This window comes from Phalacrocorax aristotelis, chromosome 3 (assembly GCF_949628215.1).
Source record: "Phalacrocorax aristotelis chromosome 3, bGulAri2.1, whole genome shotgun sequence".
Lineage (NCBI taxonomy): Eukaryota > Metazoa > Chordata > Aves > Suliformes > Phalacrocoracidae > Phalacrocorax > Phalacrocorax aristotelis.
In genome coordinates, this window is record NC_134278.1 from 111,907,395 (window position 1) to 111,923,532 (window position 16,138).

Genomic DNA, 16,138 nt, shown 5'->3' on the forward strand with positions numbered 1-16,138 from the left:
TACAGTAAAACAGCACCACCAGGTGCTTTACTGCAGTGTGGTACCATAGAAATTTATTCTTGTTATTGTAGCATAGAATGTATGAACCTCCACCATATTTAACAGATGATGAAGGCTTGTGCCTTAGGAAACTACCAGAAGTTGAATCTGAAACTTCAGAGTATTCCTACAGACATACATATCCAGAAATCTGTCTGGAGTTACCTAAGGACTACCTGTTTCACAACAGCAAATACACCTCAGCCAAAAGGTTCAGATTCTAGTGATCAATGCCATTAGCTTCCACCACACGTTACTGACTGTACCTCAGACGACATTTTTCCATTAGCAGGAAGTACTGAAAAGTATTGCTCCCATTAACTGTAGTTAAAGTATGTTGTAAACAGGGCTGCAAGACTGCACTACTGACCTAGAAATCAGGCATTTCATTTGGGTAACAGCAGCACAGACACTAACACTAAACAAAACCAGCAGCTTTGATTCCTGTGACTAAACACTCTAAACAGGGAGCAGCCAGAATGACAGTAAAGGTGGCATTATCACACATCCTTCACCCATTCATTTATGAAAGGCAATTATCTTGGCCAAGGCAGTCTTTCGTAACAGAGGACTACTCTTTTTACCTTAGTCAGACGCTTCCAAATGCCTGCTGAGTTGTAGCACAAGACTGTGGTTCAAAACGTGATTCCCAGCCTACTGAAAACCAAGACACCAGATCGGCAAATACAACTTCGTACCTGGCCCTTGCCCACATTACTTACCGCTAAAAACAAGGCTTCCAGTACTGCTGCAATTCTGAACCTCAATAGGTTGTTCTGATGGTTCTGTCAAATTCTCCTCATCCTGTGCCAGTTTAAGCACCTACATTTTGCCCCGAAGCTCCAAGGCCACAGGATAAAGACTGGATAGGAAGTATGTTTGGTCACTCATTTTGTAGAAGGCAAACCCTAACTGCTGGAGTATTTAGGCTGCATAAGCTTCCTCAATCAGCTTGCCAGTGTACAAGCAACAATTCTAAGGAATTCTGATGCTGCCAATTTAAACACTTTTGACAAGCCGCCTTTGGCAAAATCAGAACAGCTTATAGTCCTTAGGGATCAGGGCTTTAAGATCAGTGCCCATAAACATCTGATCAAGAGTTTCTGAAATCAGGTTGATCAGCTGTCCTAGTCTTACATTTTCACTGAATTATAAATACCTCAAAGATGATTTAAACATAAGTAACTGCTCTGCTGGGACCAGTGAGGATAACCAGACGCAGGGGCCCAATGCTTTGTTTAAAGGCAACCAGAATCCCCAAACACAGTAACCATATAGCATATAGAGGATCAGTCAGTTCTTGCCAGGAGAGTAGAGAGGCAAGGGGCACAAACAGCCTCTGGCTTTCTTTTCAGGTCTTGGATTTGACCTTGGTCAAAACCAGCTGTTTTCTGCTTTAAAAACAAAAAACTTTAAATCTTGATAACAAACTCATGCTAGAAGCATAGTCATGCTCACTAGCAGATCAGTAAGAGAATGTTTTCCTTCTGCGCTTTAAGCTGACTGTATCCTGAATGGCCAGACATGGCAGTTTCAGAAAAGTCCAGGTGTGAGGCTAAGTTACCCCGATGTAGCAGCTGACAGGGAATAAACTCCAAAATAATTAAAAGAAAGCAAACAGATTTAGTTGTCTGAACAAGGAATTTTAATTTTAGGTCAACTATTGAACTAGGTCAACATCCAGTTCACAATGTCTACAGATAGTGGGCATAGCCAGTCACTACGGTAAGTTTATTGAAGCACCAAGCTCCACACAAGACTGTAAAATACATTTTGAACTACTAGTAAGAAAGCTTCTTCAAGTCAACAATACTATTAAGGGCCAGAGTTTAAGGACTAAGTTTTCACCTTCCAAGCTATTTTAAGACAGCCAATCCATTGCATAAGCAAACCAAACTGCTACATACTGAAACACATAGAGCAGCAACTGTATTGAACAATTCCTGTAAATAATTCAAGGATACATTGAAACAGTATGGGTAAATTGTAATTTTTTTATTGGAAAACAAATATACAACTTGGAATGGATTTGAGGCAAAATCGTGCCATAAGCAGATTTTTTTTGAAAATAAGTGGCTAAACAAAGTTTAAAAAGCATAGTAACAAGAGGAGAAAATGTTTCTGGTACAGGACCAGCAGTACAAAAAAACTTGTGTACGAGTACCTGGATAAAATCACCCGTTTTGCATTAGTGCAACTTAAGTTTCATATTGTTGACTGTCAATCGTCCACAACATTAAGACTCCACATTTCAACAACATGTTACAGGTATGGCCACAAACAAGTTACTGTGAAGTAAGCTAGGAGAATGATTTTTACAGTGCATTAGCCACATGTATATATACTATTCACATTGTTTTATCCTGCAGTTAGGTGCGAGAGTCCTTATCCTCCATCACAGAAAGCAGAACAAACTCCCTTATGCACTGGAGAACCAGAGCCAGCACATTGCTTTAACTAAGGAATTGCTAATGCATGGTAAAACCCAGCTTGCTTTATGTAACTTGTTACACTAGTCATACCTAAGTCTCCTAAAGAAAGCTACTTTTTTTTTCCCCTCAAACAAACAGCCCAGATGTTCCCTCGGTTAACCAACTCCATCTAACTTTAGATGTGCAGAAGGGCTTAAATATCCAGAGTAAGCCACATGCAACATTTGTTACTTAGATCAATTTTCCAAAAATCAGAACAGTGACAGTAAGATAAAGGAGAAAAACATGGAGGAATGGCCTTCTAATTACTATACATGCATATTCTTTTGACAGTAAGGGAAAAACCTTTTACAGATAAGTTACAAACAGAGAAAAGGCAAATAAACAATTTTGTACAAGAAATTTAACACATTCTGTACAACGTCTTCACTTCGCTGTCATCATTTGTACAAACTCTGTAAAAAGGAAAGAGTTGCATAAGAGTTACTCAGAGAAATCTGCACTGCAAGATCTGAGAAGCTACCTACCTTACTAGTCCTGAACACTGTTTCAAAATTAAGTTTCCAGTTACATTCAAAAAAACCCATCTTCAAGATAGTCCCCCTTTTCTACCCATCACACCTAAAACACTCTTCATTTAATGGCAAAAGGCCTCTACTTCTATCAAAAAGGTTGGTTCCCCAGTGAATTGGGGGACAACCTTACTTCCAAAACATTACAGGGTCCTCATGCCCACTGACTTGCAGATAGGGACAAGATATTTAAGGACGATTAAGAGATCAGTTGAAATTGTGCTGAAGCAATGATCAGTTAGGCAGGAGTACAAACAAGCAAGACATTGTGTCAGTTTGCATTTTTTCAAAGCACAATAGCCCAAGTCTTACTATTTTGCCTGATTGGCTTTAAGCAACTGAATCATTGCTTATTCACAGCACAGTGGAAGTTAGATCCACAAAACAGAATTCTTTACTGATCTTGCTGAACCATAGCTTCAGGTGCAATAATAAAAAGAAAACAGGACTTGAAAGGAGTTAAGTGGTTACTCAAGTTTCAAAAGAGCAACTGGAAACAAGAGGGATGCCTACCCTCTCTAGCACCAGCCTCTGAACAGTGTATTCACCAAGTACAGTTATGGAGCAGCAGACTTGGTCATTAAAAATGCCTTTTCTCTCACAGATGAGTGCTCCTCCTGAGGCCACAACCAAAAAGGCCTTAAGGGGAAAGCCATATCTACATCTCAGAAACAGTAAGGGTATTACAGGAAAGAGCTAAGGTATTTTGAGATAAGATGTTCAGAAGGTTAAAATGAAAACAAGCTTAGCTCTTCCAAGCTTCAAGCAACTGCTTAACAGAACTCCTCCTGCTTGCTTGACTTCACTTAAGTTTCAATGCCAGGAAGGAAGAAAAAAAATAAGCTATACCTGCAGCTGATTTGTGTGAAATTATTTAAGAGGTCTTCTAAAGGTCTTGAAATTTTTTTCCTTATTTTAGAGGCTTTCCCCCTTTAATTAGGAATTTTAAAAGCCTGAAGAAAAAAGTGAATGACTTGCTACAGTTACATCAACATTCATTAGTGAACAGAACAGTATGAACAGTATTGCCAACATCTCAGCTAGCTTCCTTATGCTAATGGTCATTAGACATCACTAGGGTTTGAAAGTTATTATGCTGCACAGTTCATTAATCATTTTTTGCCTTTGGCACAAAGGTAAGCAATAACCCACTCAAATCTCTTTAGAGGTATACAGTAAAAGACATTAGCTTAAAGGAACACTAACTGTTGAGACCTCATCTGAACATCGCCCTATTTGAACTTGGTGGGGCTAACAGGATCTACACAATGACCAGCATGAAAAGTGCTACACAAAAAGAACTGGTTAACGACTCCTTACCTTCATAGTTTACTTGACCATCACCATCAATGTCTGCTTCCCTAATCATTTCATCAACTTCTTCATCTGTTAGCTTCTCCCCAAGATTTGTCATCACATGACGGAGTTCTGCAGCACTAATGTAACCATTACCATCCTGGGAGGCGGGGGAAAAAAAGGAAGATTGGAATAGACTTGTCTGAGGACTAGCAACATAACTATGTCTTAAAAAATACCACAGAGCAGGCTGAACATTTACAAGTTAACAGAGCTTTAACCACTAGCATTTGCACAAGGCAAATGAGAGCTGTGAGCATTTCTTCAGTATTGTCCAGGATCTTAGTCTTAAAAAGACATTTTAAAACAACGTGTCCAATACAATCTACTTTGGCTGTCCCATCCCAAAGCATATATCAAGCACTGACAAAGCAATTTGCACCTTTTGCAACCTTTTTGTGATAGATGAACCAGTCAATCACATGATTGACTGGTTGAAGTGTCACTCTCTCAGAACGGAAGCTACTTATGCACCTGTTTCACAGCCCAGCACAAAGCCACAAGGCCTTCAGAGACCCCTTCAGACCCCATCCCAGTTGGGACACTAAATATCGAAGTACTAGTATATACAAACTTTGGACTAGCTTTTTCCTCCCTACACCCCAAGGTACTTAATATCACATATTTCCTGTTTAATAGTGCATCTTGCTTAAGAAGCTTAGTGACTTGAGTCTCATTTAGCAATTTACTTAGCAAAGACTAAGACTTAGAAGATTACCATTTTAATTATTTAAGCAGTTTCCCTGCCAGCCTTGTACAAGTATTTTAGTATCACAGCAAGATCATGGTATCACACACTACTACTATGATGACCCATTTGGCTTTCAGGTACAGTACCGCAGTAGACTGAACTTTAGGGTGCTAGTTAAGCGGGAGGTTCTAGATGACAGGACTGCAGATACCCCTCAATTCAGTGAGGAAGCTCATTAGAAGCCAGACTAAGTTTTAGTAACAGAAATATTTAAGCTAAACATTTTAGTACCTTGTCAAACACACGGAACGCTTCTCTGATTTCTTCTTCGCTATCTGTATCTTTCATTTTTCTTGCCATCATTGTCAGAAACTCTGGAAAGTCAATTGTGCCATTGCCTGCAATACAGTTACTTTGTTAGAAAAAATCCACATTTTAGGCACTATTAAATTACTTATTAGTGAGATCTTACCATCAGCATCTACTTCATTGATCATATCCTGTAGCTCTGCTTCTGTGGGGTTTTGACCAAGCGATCTCATCACTGTCCCCAACTCCTTTGTAGTTATAGTACCATCACCATCCTTGTCAAATAGTGAAAAAGCTTCTTTGAATTCTGTACAACAACAAAAAAGGAGTTAATCTCTTCAGCTTTGAACTGTTAGGTTTACTTAATCATAGAAGAATCTCATTGCTGCTTATTGTTGTCAGTTACAAAACAATCTCATTCTCTTAATAAGATTTCAATATACTGCTCAGTCTGCTGTAATTGTAATGCCAATATGGAAGCACCAGCATCTGCAAAACAAGCCACCAGTCTACCAATCAACCACATTTTGACCTCAATAAGATGGAAATTCACCCATTTCAGAAGTACTTAGGTGTGTGTTACTATCTTGAACAAGGATCCCTAATACAGAGCTTAAAGGCATAGCTATCTGCAACTAGAATGATCCACATCCTTGGCAGGTATTGTTTATCTCATGAGATAAAAATGCTAAATTACTTTGAGAAAGCTGAAAAATGGTCCTCAAAATACAACTGCTACAGCTTAACAGCACTTCTGTTACTAATAGAGGAGACTAGTCAACGGAAAAGGTATAATCAGACCGAACTGAAAATAGTTTCTCATTATAACTCACTTCCGCTGGAGATGCAAGTCTGAACGGCATTTACTACAGGAAGCTGCAGTACCTAGCACCGTAAGTCTTAACATTTGGCCATACCCAGCTAAAAAGGAACTTCTCCCACAGGATTTCTGCAGTTCTTCAGTCTATGTAGATAGGAACAACTCCAGTCAGTTGTTCAAGGATGGAAGTCACTGTAGCCTTAGTTTCTGAAAAGCTGCTTAGAAAATTGCTTCAGCCCTACTATAGCCTGAAACAACCTTCGCAGAACCAGTCAAAAACAGCTGTAAGGCTGCTTAACTGTGCTTCAATGCTGCCTCTTAGCACCCTACAATGGCTATATTGTAGCCAGCAATATTAACACAAGCATAACATGTTTAATTGTCCAGTCCAAAAATGGAGCTGGTTTTAATCCATGCCATCTGTGTGTCTTTGGCCACAGAACTTAAACTAGCTCACTATACCCTTGTATAGTTCAGTTCCTTTTGCAGCTTTCAAGGCATCCAAGACCATGCCTTTGGAGATCTTATTACCTCAAGGGTAACTCCTGCATCAGAAATACTTCCAAGAATTAATTTTTCCAACATTTCCAAGCAGCCAGCTTTCCAGATGGTGGGTTTCCCAGACCAGAATTAGTCACAGTAAAAGTTGTGTTTTCACATGAACGGCATAAAGTCTTACTTCATCTATTTCATACACTGAAACACTCGAGGCAAGCACAAGCTGGTAAGTGTTAAAGATGCAACTACAAAAATATGCTTTTTATAGTTCATGAAAGCAGCTATAATACCAGAGCCACAGTTGAGCCCCATCCAGGAAAACAACCACTCTTCTACATCTAACAGTTTGGGAGTGGCTTTCTGGAACGCTTCACTGTTTGGCACATAAGAATTGGAGCAAAGCTAACATAAGAACAAAGCAAGGACCAGATGAAAGTTTCAAGCCAGTGTTGTATAATCACAAAGCAGAATCAGGCCCACCCTAACAGGCAGCTATAACCTGTACCTACAGTAACTTCCAAAGTCTTTGGGGGTAGTTTCAGTTAGCTTGGAGGCAACAAATAGGTTTACTAGGAGTAAAGTTTTACACCAGGGAAGAAAAGGCTTTTGGGTCAAGCCTAGTAGAGAAGTTCATAGTCTATCATGGAAGGACTTCAAAAGTGGAACACTGAGTCTTCATTAAGAGTCAGGTACTCAAGTGTTATTCAAAATGTTTAGCTGTTAACCACTTCATCCTTCACTTGAAGGACAACTGTTACTAACCCAAACATAAAGTAGACTTCACAGTATTGCAATGACCCTGCTTAGAAAAAGTAATAATTTTTATGCAAAATTGTCTATAACATGGGTCATTCACTGGTATATTCTGAATACTTGAAATGAACCATTCTAGCACAACTTTACCTTTCTTTTACTCAAAGATTCTGTAGGCTAAGAAACAACCAGCTATAAATTATAACCATAAAGGAAGAACTGTGAGCCAAAGATCAGCAGCATATTCCTGTTTGAAATGCTGAATCAAGTTAGGAATACAATTAAAATACCTCTAACCACTTCTAGGAATCACCTCCAGTAATTAGGACAAAGGAATACCAGCCTATGCAGGTATGGTTTAGACTACAACAAGAACAACCTAGCATAGCTTTGGAGGATTTGCAGCAATGGCCAGTGAAGGCCGCTATGATAAACTGAGGTTCAGTGAGCAACTGGATTCTGGCTTCCCGCAAAGTATAAAACACAGCTCCCACACTTAAACACCTTAAGATGCCATGTAGCACATAAAGCAAATCTTCCCTCTATTCAACACTCCTCCATATCAAACTGCAAATGAATACCCTAGATAGGGCTAACCTGTCAGAAACCTGAGGAGAGCACCAGCAGAACCACTCATCTTCAGGCCAGCCTACAAAGCTTCAGCCTTTCCTTCCTTCTGAAAAGGATGCTGCATCAAGAAAAAAAGACTACTTCCAGACCCCACAAAAGAAAAGCTAGTTCAACAGAAATGTTAACTCCAACATCCTAGCTCAAAATCTTCTATTTAACAAAAGCTTCTGAGGCACCTCCACACCAGATGAAGTAGCAGCCTTCAATCCAATACATTCAGTGAACCAGAACTACCATTCCCACTATCACACAGCTTCACCAAGCTATGTCTGGAACTTTTACAGGATAACATCAATTGTTCTCTTCACAGCTACCAGGAGCTCAACACTTAACCATGACTATTTCTACTACAAAATAAATTCCAAATAACACTTGTGGTCAGATCACCAGAGAACCACAGCACACTAACGGAGCAAAGCACAACAAACACCATACATAAGCCTACTTGTTCAGAGATCCCATTTAAACCCATTTGAGGTCTAGTGGAAGGAAGTATAGCTCACTAGACCAGTTTCTTTGAGACAAAAGCATCTTTAGATGTTTTCTCCCTGACCACTCACATCAAATGATCCTGACTTATGTACCTTTTTTAACACAACACTTAACCAAAGGGATACCCATCTGACTCTGCAACTTCAATTCTTACTGAATGAAGGTGCAACTAACATTCAGCACCTACTCAACTTCCAAAAAAAAAAAAATCAGTCTTTCATATGAACAAAACCTGGGAAGTCTTTCACACCTACCTATAATGTCAAGAAGCTTCAGTCCTAGATGACCAATAAGTTCCACAGGAAATAAGAACATCTGGAATCTTTAACAAGTGTGTTCTGGTGCTTTGCAGCAGAGGAGGAAGATTTGTTTTAAGCCCAGGAGAAGTGGCTGCTTAACTACTTTGGCCTTCTATTTAAGAAGGGGAATGTTGTGTCTACCTTATAGTACCACTTTCTTAAGCCCACCTTCAAATAAAAAACTAGGTTATCTCAGCTTACCTGAAGTGGAATGGTAGGAGGGTTCAAGCCTTTAAAAACCGGTCTCTAAAACATGCAAACTGTACCTGTAACAGTTTTCCCATGCAAGACACCAGCCCTCGACGGCAAAACTAAGCAGACTGCTTTCAGCTGCAACCCTTCCTAAGCAGTACTAGGGATGGCTCCCTAACACACCAGCAGTGGTCTGGCATCGTCAGAGGTTTATGGTTTACTTGCAAACACATTTACTTCATGAAATACCATAGCTGAACTGAAAGGGTCAGGCCGTTTTACACTGGATACTAACATTAAATTATACATTTATTCTTTCCACAGAAGAAAACCCTCTATTTCAGTATGACAAGCTTATTAAGACTCACTTTTAGCTCTGAAAACTATACTATCATTACTGAGTAGCTAACATTTGCACTAATCCTGAGGTAGTGTTAATAAGCTTCCTGTTTATATTCCATAATCAGCTACATCAGCTAATAAAGCTTCTACAGTTAACTGGAACAATGAACCACTATTGAGAAGACAGCAGTGACAACTGATAAAGCCTGCTCCAACTAAACTGATCACAAAACCCTTAAGATATGTAGGTCACTTGCAGAAAGATATCTTTAACTAGATTTGGCTTGCACTTACTCATAAGACAGTACCATGGCAACAAGTAAATAGACTAAGGACTTTCCACAAAACCATAATTAGTCTCTTATGAGTTAAAGCAAGCTTCTGAAGTCCAAAGGCTGCAGAAGAATGCTCTTACACTTCAAATTTGGCAATTAACGGTAAAAACAAACTGGCTTATTATGACACTTCTGTTTAATACAGTGTCTTCAAGAGCTACGCTATAGTTAAACAGCAGTATCTCTTAGAGACTGTTATTTGTACGCTTGACCTGGTACTATTAGATTAACAGAACCCTAACATCCTCTAAAATCATTTCACACGACTGTTAGGCACACTGAGACTTTCTAGTATTAACGTTATGCACTTGTCAGATCAAAAACCCTAAAGTATTTGAACATCCACAGCAAGGCTGAATTCTGCATTACCAGCTTTAGGCAACATCAATTACTGAAGTTGAAACCCGTCTTCAGGGAGCAGTGACAGATACTAGTTTGTGCAGTCTGCATGACCTGATAACCAGAAGTTTTAGCCACTAGCACACAGTTGTGAGTGCACAGAAAATGTTGTAAGGGGGCCAATACTGCAATTTAAGAGATGCATATTTAAGCGTTTCAGAGCAAGCACCAGCCTATCAGAACAGCACACAGAACACTTGTGTCCAAGTACACAAGTGCAGTTCCAAATATGTAATATCAAGAGTTGTCATCATGAAGCCAGTCTCTACTGTCATCAAAAACAGCCACTCTGAAACATCTCCACAGACAGGAGACCACCAGGTAAATTACTGTTGCCTTTTGTTAGAAGAGTGCTCCAGATTCCAAGTCGTCACCACAGATTCACCCCCCACTGCCTTTCAGTTTGCACTTGAGACAATACTGTAGTCATGAATGAAAAACAAAAAACCCGAGTCCTAAGTCTACTAGCTAGTAAAGCTGTGAGGATTGTCTAACTATTCTAGAGGACAAAACTTCAGATTCATTGTATCCATGGTGTTTTTCCAATAGAGAAGCCATTAAAACTTAGGTGACAAACTGAAACATTCCACAATACTTCCTTAGTATCTAAGAAAGCTAAATATCTTGTGTAACACAGACTGTCACTGGATTAAGAGATGTGCCAGGTCAAGTAGGAGTAACAACACAGCACATAAAAACCTCACCTGCAATCTGCTCTTCTGTCAGTTGGTCAGCCTGCAATAAAAAGAGAATATCATTATAGTTGCAGCAAGAGTCCAAGGCAAAATAAGACACAGACTTGTAGAGGGCCTCTAAATATGGTAGCTGCTCTTCAGGACTTATCTGTAGCATTCTGAAATAGTTCTAACAGCTCAAAAGTCATCACGATTGCTTGCCAAGTAAGAACTGGCAACCTGTCCTCATTTCCTGACCCTGCGATATCTGGTGTCTGTATCAGTCAATTACCTAAGCGACACTAGCAAACCTCAAAGTACACAGGTCCCTCTAGACTGATTTTTAAAACTCATTAACACAGCTGGCTACTGGTAGTAATACTTGGGTAAACTAGCCTCAGCTTTAACACTAAACACCTTACGTCTAAGTATGTGGCGGTAACTCCCAAACCCCAAATTTAAGGCAGACTAGTCTCTTCTGCTAAGTTACAATGCTATAATCAGAAAAATATACTCTTCTATAGAATTAAATCATCCCTTGATTAATATGAAGCTTCATATCCCAAGACCTGGCAGTAAAAAACAAAGTCTATATAATCAGTAGTAGCAGCTCCTGCACAAACTGGTAATTTCAATGCATTTGTCATATGCGTATGTCTAGACTTTTTTCAGACCATTGTCTACAGACTCAAGTAACATAAGCTAGTATACAGGGCCACTAGAGAAAGGTTCAGGCGTGTAAGAAACATGATTTCTGTATCATTTAGGTAAGCCCCAGTTTATACCTCATTTTGCTCTTTCACTGAACAGTTTTGACTCAACTAGATTTGGCAGCACTGAAAAAAATCTCAATCTTCAAGGACAAACTCAAAATTGACTTCACAAAGGTGTTTGAGGGCTGTAGAAACACTTTCCCTACACTTTCAAGTCAGCTGATTCTTCAGACGAATTCTGAATAGCTTCAGTTGAGTTGCAGTAACAAGGCCATACAGTTCCATCAAGGAAGCCCCTTCAAGGAAGTTCCTTGAGCTCTTTACACCATAGTACTCCACTGAAGAGTCAAAAAAAGAGAAAACTTTAAAATACAGAAGAGATACACTCATGGCCCAAGTTTAACACTGCTTTTAAAGTTTTGTTCCTATTGTGACCATTTCAACAACCACCTTTTTATAGTTACTCCAATATTGACAGAGACTTTTTCAGACACTGGCTGTGCCCACAAAGGTCTCTACACATTAGCTACCTGCCAATGGAATACACAGAAAAACGTATAAAAACCAAAGTAAAAATGTCAGTTTTTTGCTAATTTTGATTTGAATTACATTTCTATATTACATACAAACTTAGAAGTTACAGGCTTATGGTTGTTCTTGCTCTAACAACAGAAGTGAAGTTAGCTGCTCAAGCAACCATACAAGAGCTAAACTTCTTACAAAAAACATGGATACAGTAGAGCAACAGCCCAAGATAAAGGCCATGATCAGTGATTTCTCAGACTGCCTGCGGCTTACCTAATCCGAGAACCAAGACCACACTACTGAGCCACTTCTAAAAGAGCAGCCGACAAGTACCTGCAACTATAGACTCCCCTTGTTCCAATTTCAGCAGCTGTAGGAAGTATTCTCACACAGGTTCAACTTTTTGTTTTAAAAAAAAGAGACGTCTAGGGTGGTAGCAACACTGCCGAGAACACGATCAGTTCAGCATTAGGCTTTGAGATGGATGCATTCTGCTGGTCACTTAACAGAAGCCTAACTTGCCTGGAGTGTACCATTAACACAGACAGACTTGTACCTTTGCATACTATTTACATTTTTATTACTCAAGTACAGAGAATTGTGTGCTACATTTCTGTAGGACAATTATATCCACAGAAAGCTGTGGATCAGATTTAAGTAGCCAGAACCTGGTTTATTTAGGTCAATACTTATGGGTTACCAAGTTGAGTCACATAGTGTTTTATATAAACAGTTTTATATAAAGACATAACATTAAGCAGTGTTTAAGCTGTTAAGTGTTCCCAAACTCAATAACTCTTCCAGCAACTTAAAACATCCTATAGCCACTAACCATAAATTTGGGTATGCTTTGCCATTGCCTGTAAGAGGTACAGTGTTTGAGAACAGCACGAAGCTTATTAGAAGCCACAGGTATACAGCAGTTGGAAGATAAGCTAAGAGATGGGGCAAGGTTGAACAAACACCGCCTATGCTCTGCAGTGCTGGGTTCTGCGGGGACTGCTGCACAACAGCAGTAAAAGGCGGAGCCAGCAAGCCTGCCAGATCACTCCCTCCCCTGCCACTCAGGTGGAGGGCTATCAGCCCAGATCCACGCCTGTGAGTTACAGGCCACTGTGGTTCTTACCAGAGGGGCCTTTGGGGGGTGTTGCCCTGAATTTAAGCTGGATACTCATGCACCGTGACATTATGACAACGCGCACACCTTCAGTAAGGCAACCCAACTTCAGAAACAAACAGTTACATTACAGCTGTAACGTGCCTATGCTGAAGTCTTGACATGCCCCTTACTATGGCCAAGATCCACCCAGAAACCTCCTTTGACGAAGTCAGGAAACCCATCACAGCTTTAACGCTACATTCTCCCGTTCATGTCGCAGCACCTTCCTTTTCCCCGCAGCAGCTCCCACCCCCCGCCCCCGGAGCAGCAGCCGCGGCTCCCAGGAGAGGAGCGGCAGTGCGCGCAGCAGCGTCAGCGGCACGTGCAGCCCCCGAGGCATCGCTCCATGGCGGCCGCAGCTGCTGCGCAGTGACCGGCTCAGGAGGGCCTCAGAGCTAACGCTGCCCGACAGAGAGCTGTCAGCAAATCGCTCAGAGATGATGCTGTTCCCCTCCAAAACTTGGCATTTTGGTGTACTTCACAGGTGGTTAGATCTGAACGGACAGCTCTGTCCTGGCAAGATTAACTTAAGAACAAGAACCAGACAGACTGGCATATAAAGGCTAAAATTACACTTAGAGGAGATTATCTTATTTTGGGAGCAAAGCATTCTGCTTTACCTAGCATGTGCAGTATCGGACAACGTCTATTCACAGGTTTAGCCAGCCTGGTCTGTCAGGATGAACTATAACCCCATTCAAGGTGTCACCATGCCTCCTGGACACACCCATTTTTATATAGACCTTGCTTGAAGATACTCTGGTTGAATTGTATTTCTGGTAATATCTGCTTGAAGATATTTCTGGTTCTGCACAGATGACGGCTAAAAGCAGTAAAAGTCTTTTGCTGCTAGATTCACTGTTTTTTTCCTTTACAGATGGTTTGCTGTACAGGTTCACAATTCAAGCAAAAGAACAATTTCAGGCTTCTGTTCACCTAATGTATTTGCCCAAAGAGAGCAACTCAAAAAACCTCAAGTATGCATCGCTCACACTAGACATGGCGAGTCGACAGTGATATGATTCCATAAAACCATGTAATGAATGAAAAGGCAATTCCACTATACTGCATCTTCTCTTAATGCAGAGATAGTACTAAGTGGTCATTAGTGTTTCTTTTGTGACAGAATTGTTCCTTTTTGCAAGTGTTTCGATATCCGCTTGTTTTAAATGAAAAAGCTAAACTCACATCCTTTAGACCGAATGTGAAACAATTCTCCAATTCCACAAAATGTGTTCTATTTCGACAGTTGATTAAAATCCTAAACAAACGTATTGCTAGGAAAAACAAATTGTGCTTGATCAAGAAAATGCAGGACTGTCCACCGCAATGGCCAAAACGGGAAGCCAAAACTGTTAAAAAAAATCCCTTGTTCAACAGAGCCAGTGACAGCAAGGCGTTATCACGAAATCGGCAGGGGAGAGAAGCTCCAACGTGAGCTGACAACAGGTCTAGCAAGGAGGGAGATGGTGCAGTGAGGCAGCCTGCCCCTCATCATCATGCTGCTCAGAAGCTGCAGGGCTCCGCATTGCATTATTACCAGGCGCAACACACCTCGCTAGCGAGCCAGACATCTTAAACGCTGGCAGCAGCAGCCGCTGCCGCGCCGCTGGCTCCCCAGCCCCATTCAGCCGCACACGCCGGCTCGCCGGGGCGGGGAGGAGGGGGGAAGGAAGCGATAAGAAAGCAGCACTGGTGCCATCGTGGCAGGCTCCTTCCTCCCCTCCCGACACCCCCCACGCGGGTCTCCTCCCAGGAGGAACCGTTATCTGCCGCTCTTCCCACCCCCCACCCCCACGCCCCGACAAAGCGTCATGGCGCTCGAACCGAGTGGCAGTTTGAATTTTGAATCCGCACCAACGCCCCAGGGCGGGAAAGGGACCCGGACGGGATTCGTCCATCGCCACTTCCTCCTACGCGCCTCCGAGCGGGACCCTCCGCCCCAGCCTGCCCGCGCTGCCGGGCTGAGCCCACCGGCCACGGCAACGCGCGTCTTCGCCCCTACCCCCACCCTCCCGTAGGCGACCTCACCCCGCACCAGCCAAACCACCTGCCCCTCTCCCTCCCCCCCCGCCCGCCCATCCGCTCCCAGCCACAGGCATCCCCACCCCGTACGCCGAGTGCCATGCCAGACCCGCACCCGCAGAGCCCTATCGCTACCCCGTGCCCAGGGACTCACCATGGTGGCTCGGCCTGGCTGTGGGGTGTGGTGGAACCTAACGGCTGCACGAGGCACACGAGCAACCAGCCCGCTCTACGGCTCGCCTCACACTGAGCCCTGCCCGGCCACCAGCAGTGCCTCATAAACCTCCTCACAGCCCGCCCGGATCGCTCCGCGCCGCTCCCTGCCCCCTCCCCTTTCCCTGTCAGGGAACGGAGCTGTGAAATAAGTCCCGGCTCTTCGCGCTCTTCTCGGCAGGCCCCCCCACACACCCCGAGCGGGGCCCCTTTTTGCCCCCGGACCCCCCAGCCCCCGCGCTGGAAGGGGCGAGGTGCGGGAAAGAGGCGGGGGCTGCGCTTGTGAAACGGCAGGAGGGGGGGGCGGAGAGGGCAGTCTGAGGGACTATTTCTCCGGGCGGAAGAGGATTTTAGAAAAATGCCGAGGACTGCGACTCCAGAAGGAGGGCGCTGATTGGTGGATTCGTACCTGCAATGCGTCACTTGGACATGCACAGTCTGGGCTGGGAAGCGATTACCCCTCCCCCCCCCCGCCCGCAGTGCTCGGCGCGGCCCAGTGCGGCGGGACAGGCCCGCCCCGGCCCGGCCCGGCCCGTGGGGCGCTTGCTGCCGTTCCGCCGCCGAGCTCCCTGCGCTTGCAGAGGGTGGGCGGCCGAGGGAACGGCGGGTGCTGCGGCAGGGTGTGCCGGCACACGGCGACCCGCTGCCGCCGCGGGCGCGCGCCTGAGGA

The 16,138-nt window shown here is 42.9% G+C and overlaps 1 protein-coding gene across 1 annotated transcript; it reads right to left on the minus strand.

Moving 5' to 3' along the window:
* Positions 1-2,019: 2,019 nt before the first annotated feature.
* Positions 2,020-15,846, minus strand: CALM2 (calmodulin 2). The gene is made up of 6 exons (XM_075089104.1): positions 15,410-15,846; positions 10,864-10,894; positions 5,563-5,706; positions 5,382-5,488; positions 4,364-4,499; positions 2,020-2,926 (listed from the first exon to the last, which is right to left on the minus strand). The coding sequence occupies exons 1-6, from the start codon at positions 15,410-15,412 to the stop codon at positions 2,898-2,900; spliced, it is 450 nt and encodes a 149-aa protein (XP_074945205.1). The 5' UTR covers positions 15,413-15,846; the 3' UTR covers positions 2,020-2,897.
* Between the last annotated feature and the right edge of the window lie 292 nt (positions 15,847-16,138).

Coding starts and splice junctions, on each gene's coding strand:
- CALM2 (XM_075089104.1), bottom strand. Junction 4,500..5,381: donor CGTTCCGTGTGTTTGACAAG/GTACTAAAATGT, acceptor CCCGCCTCCCAG/GATGGTAATGGTTACATTAG. Junction 2,927..4,363: donor TGGTCAAGTAAACTATGAAG/GTAAGGAGTCGT, acceptor TCCTTTTTACAG/AGTTTGTACAAATGATGACA.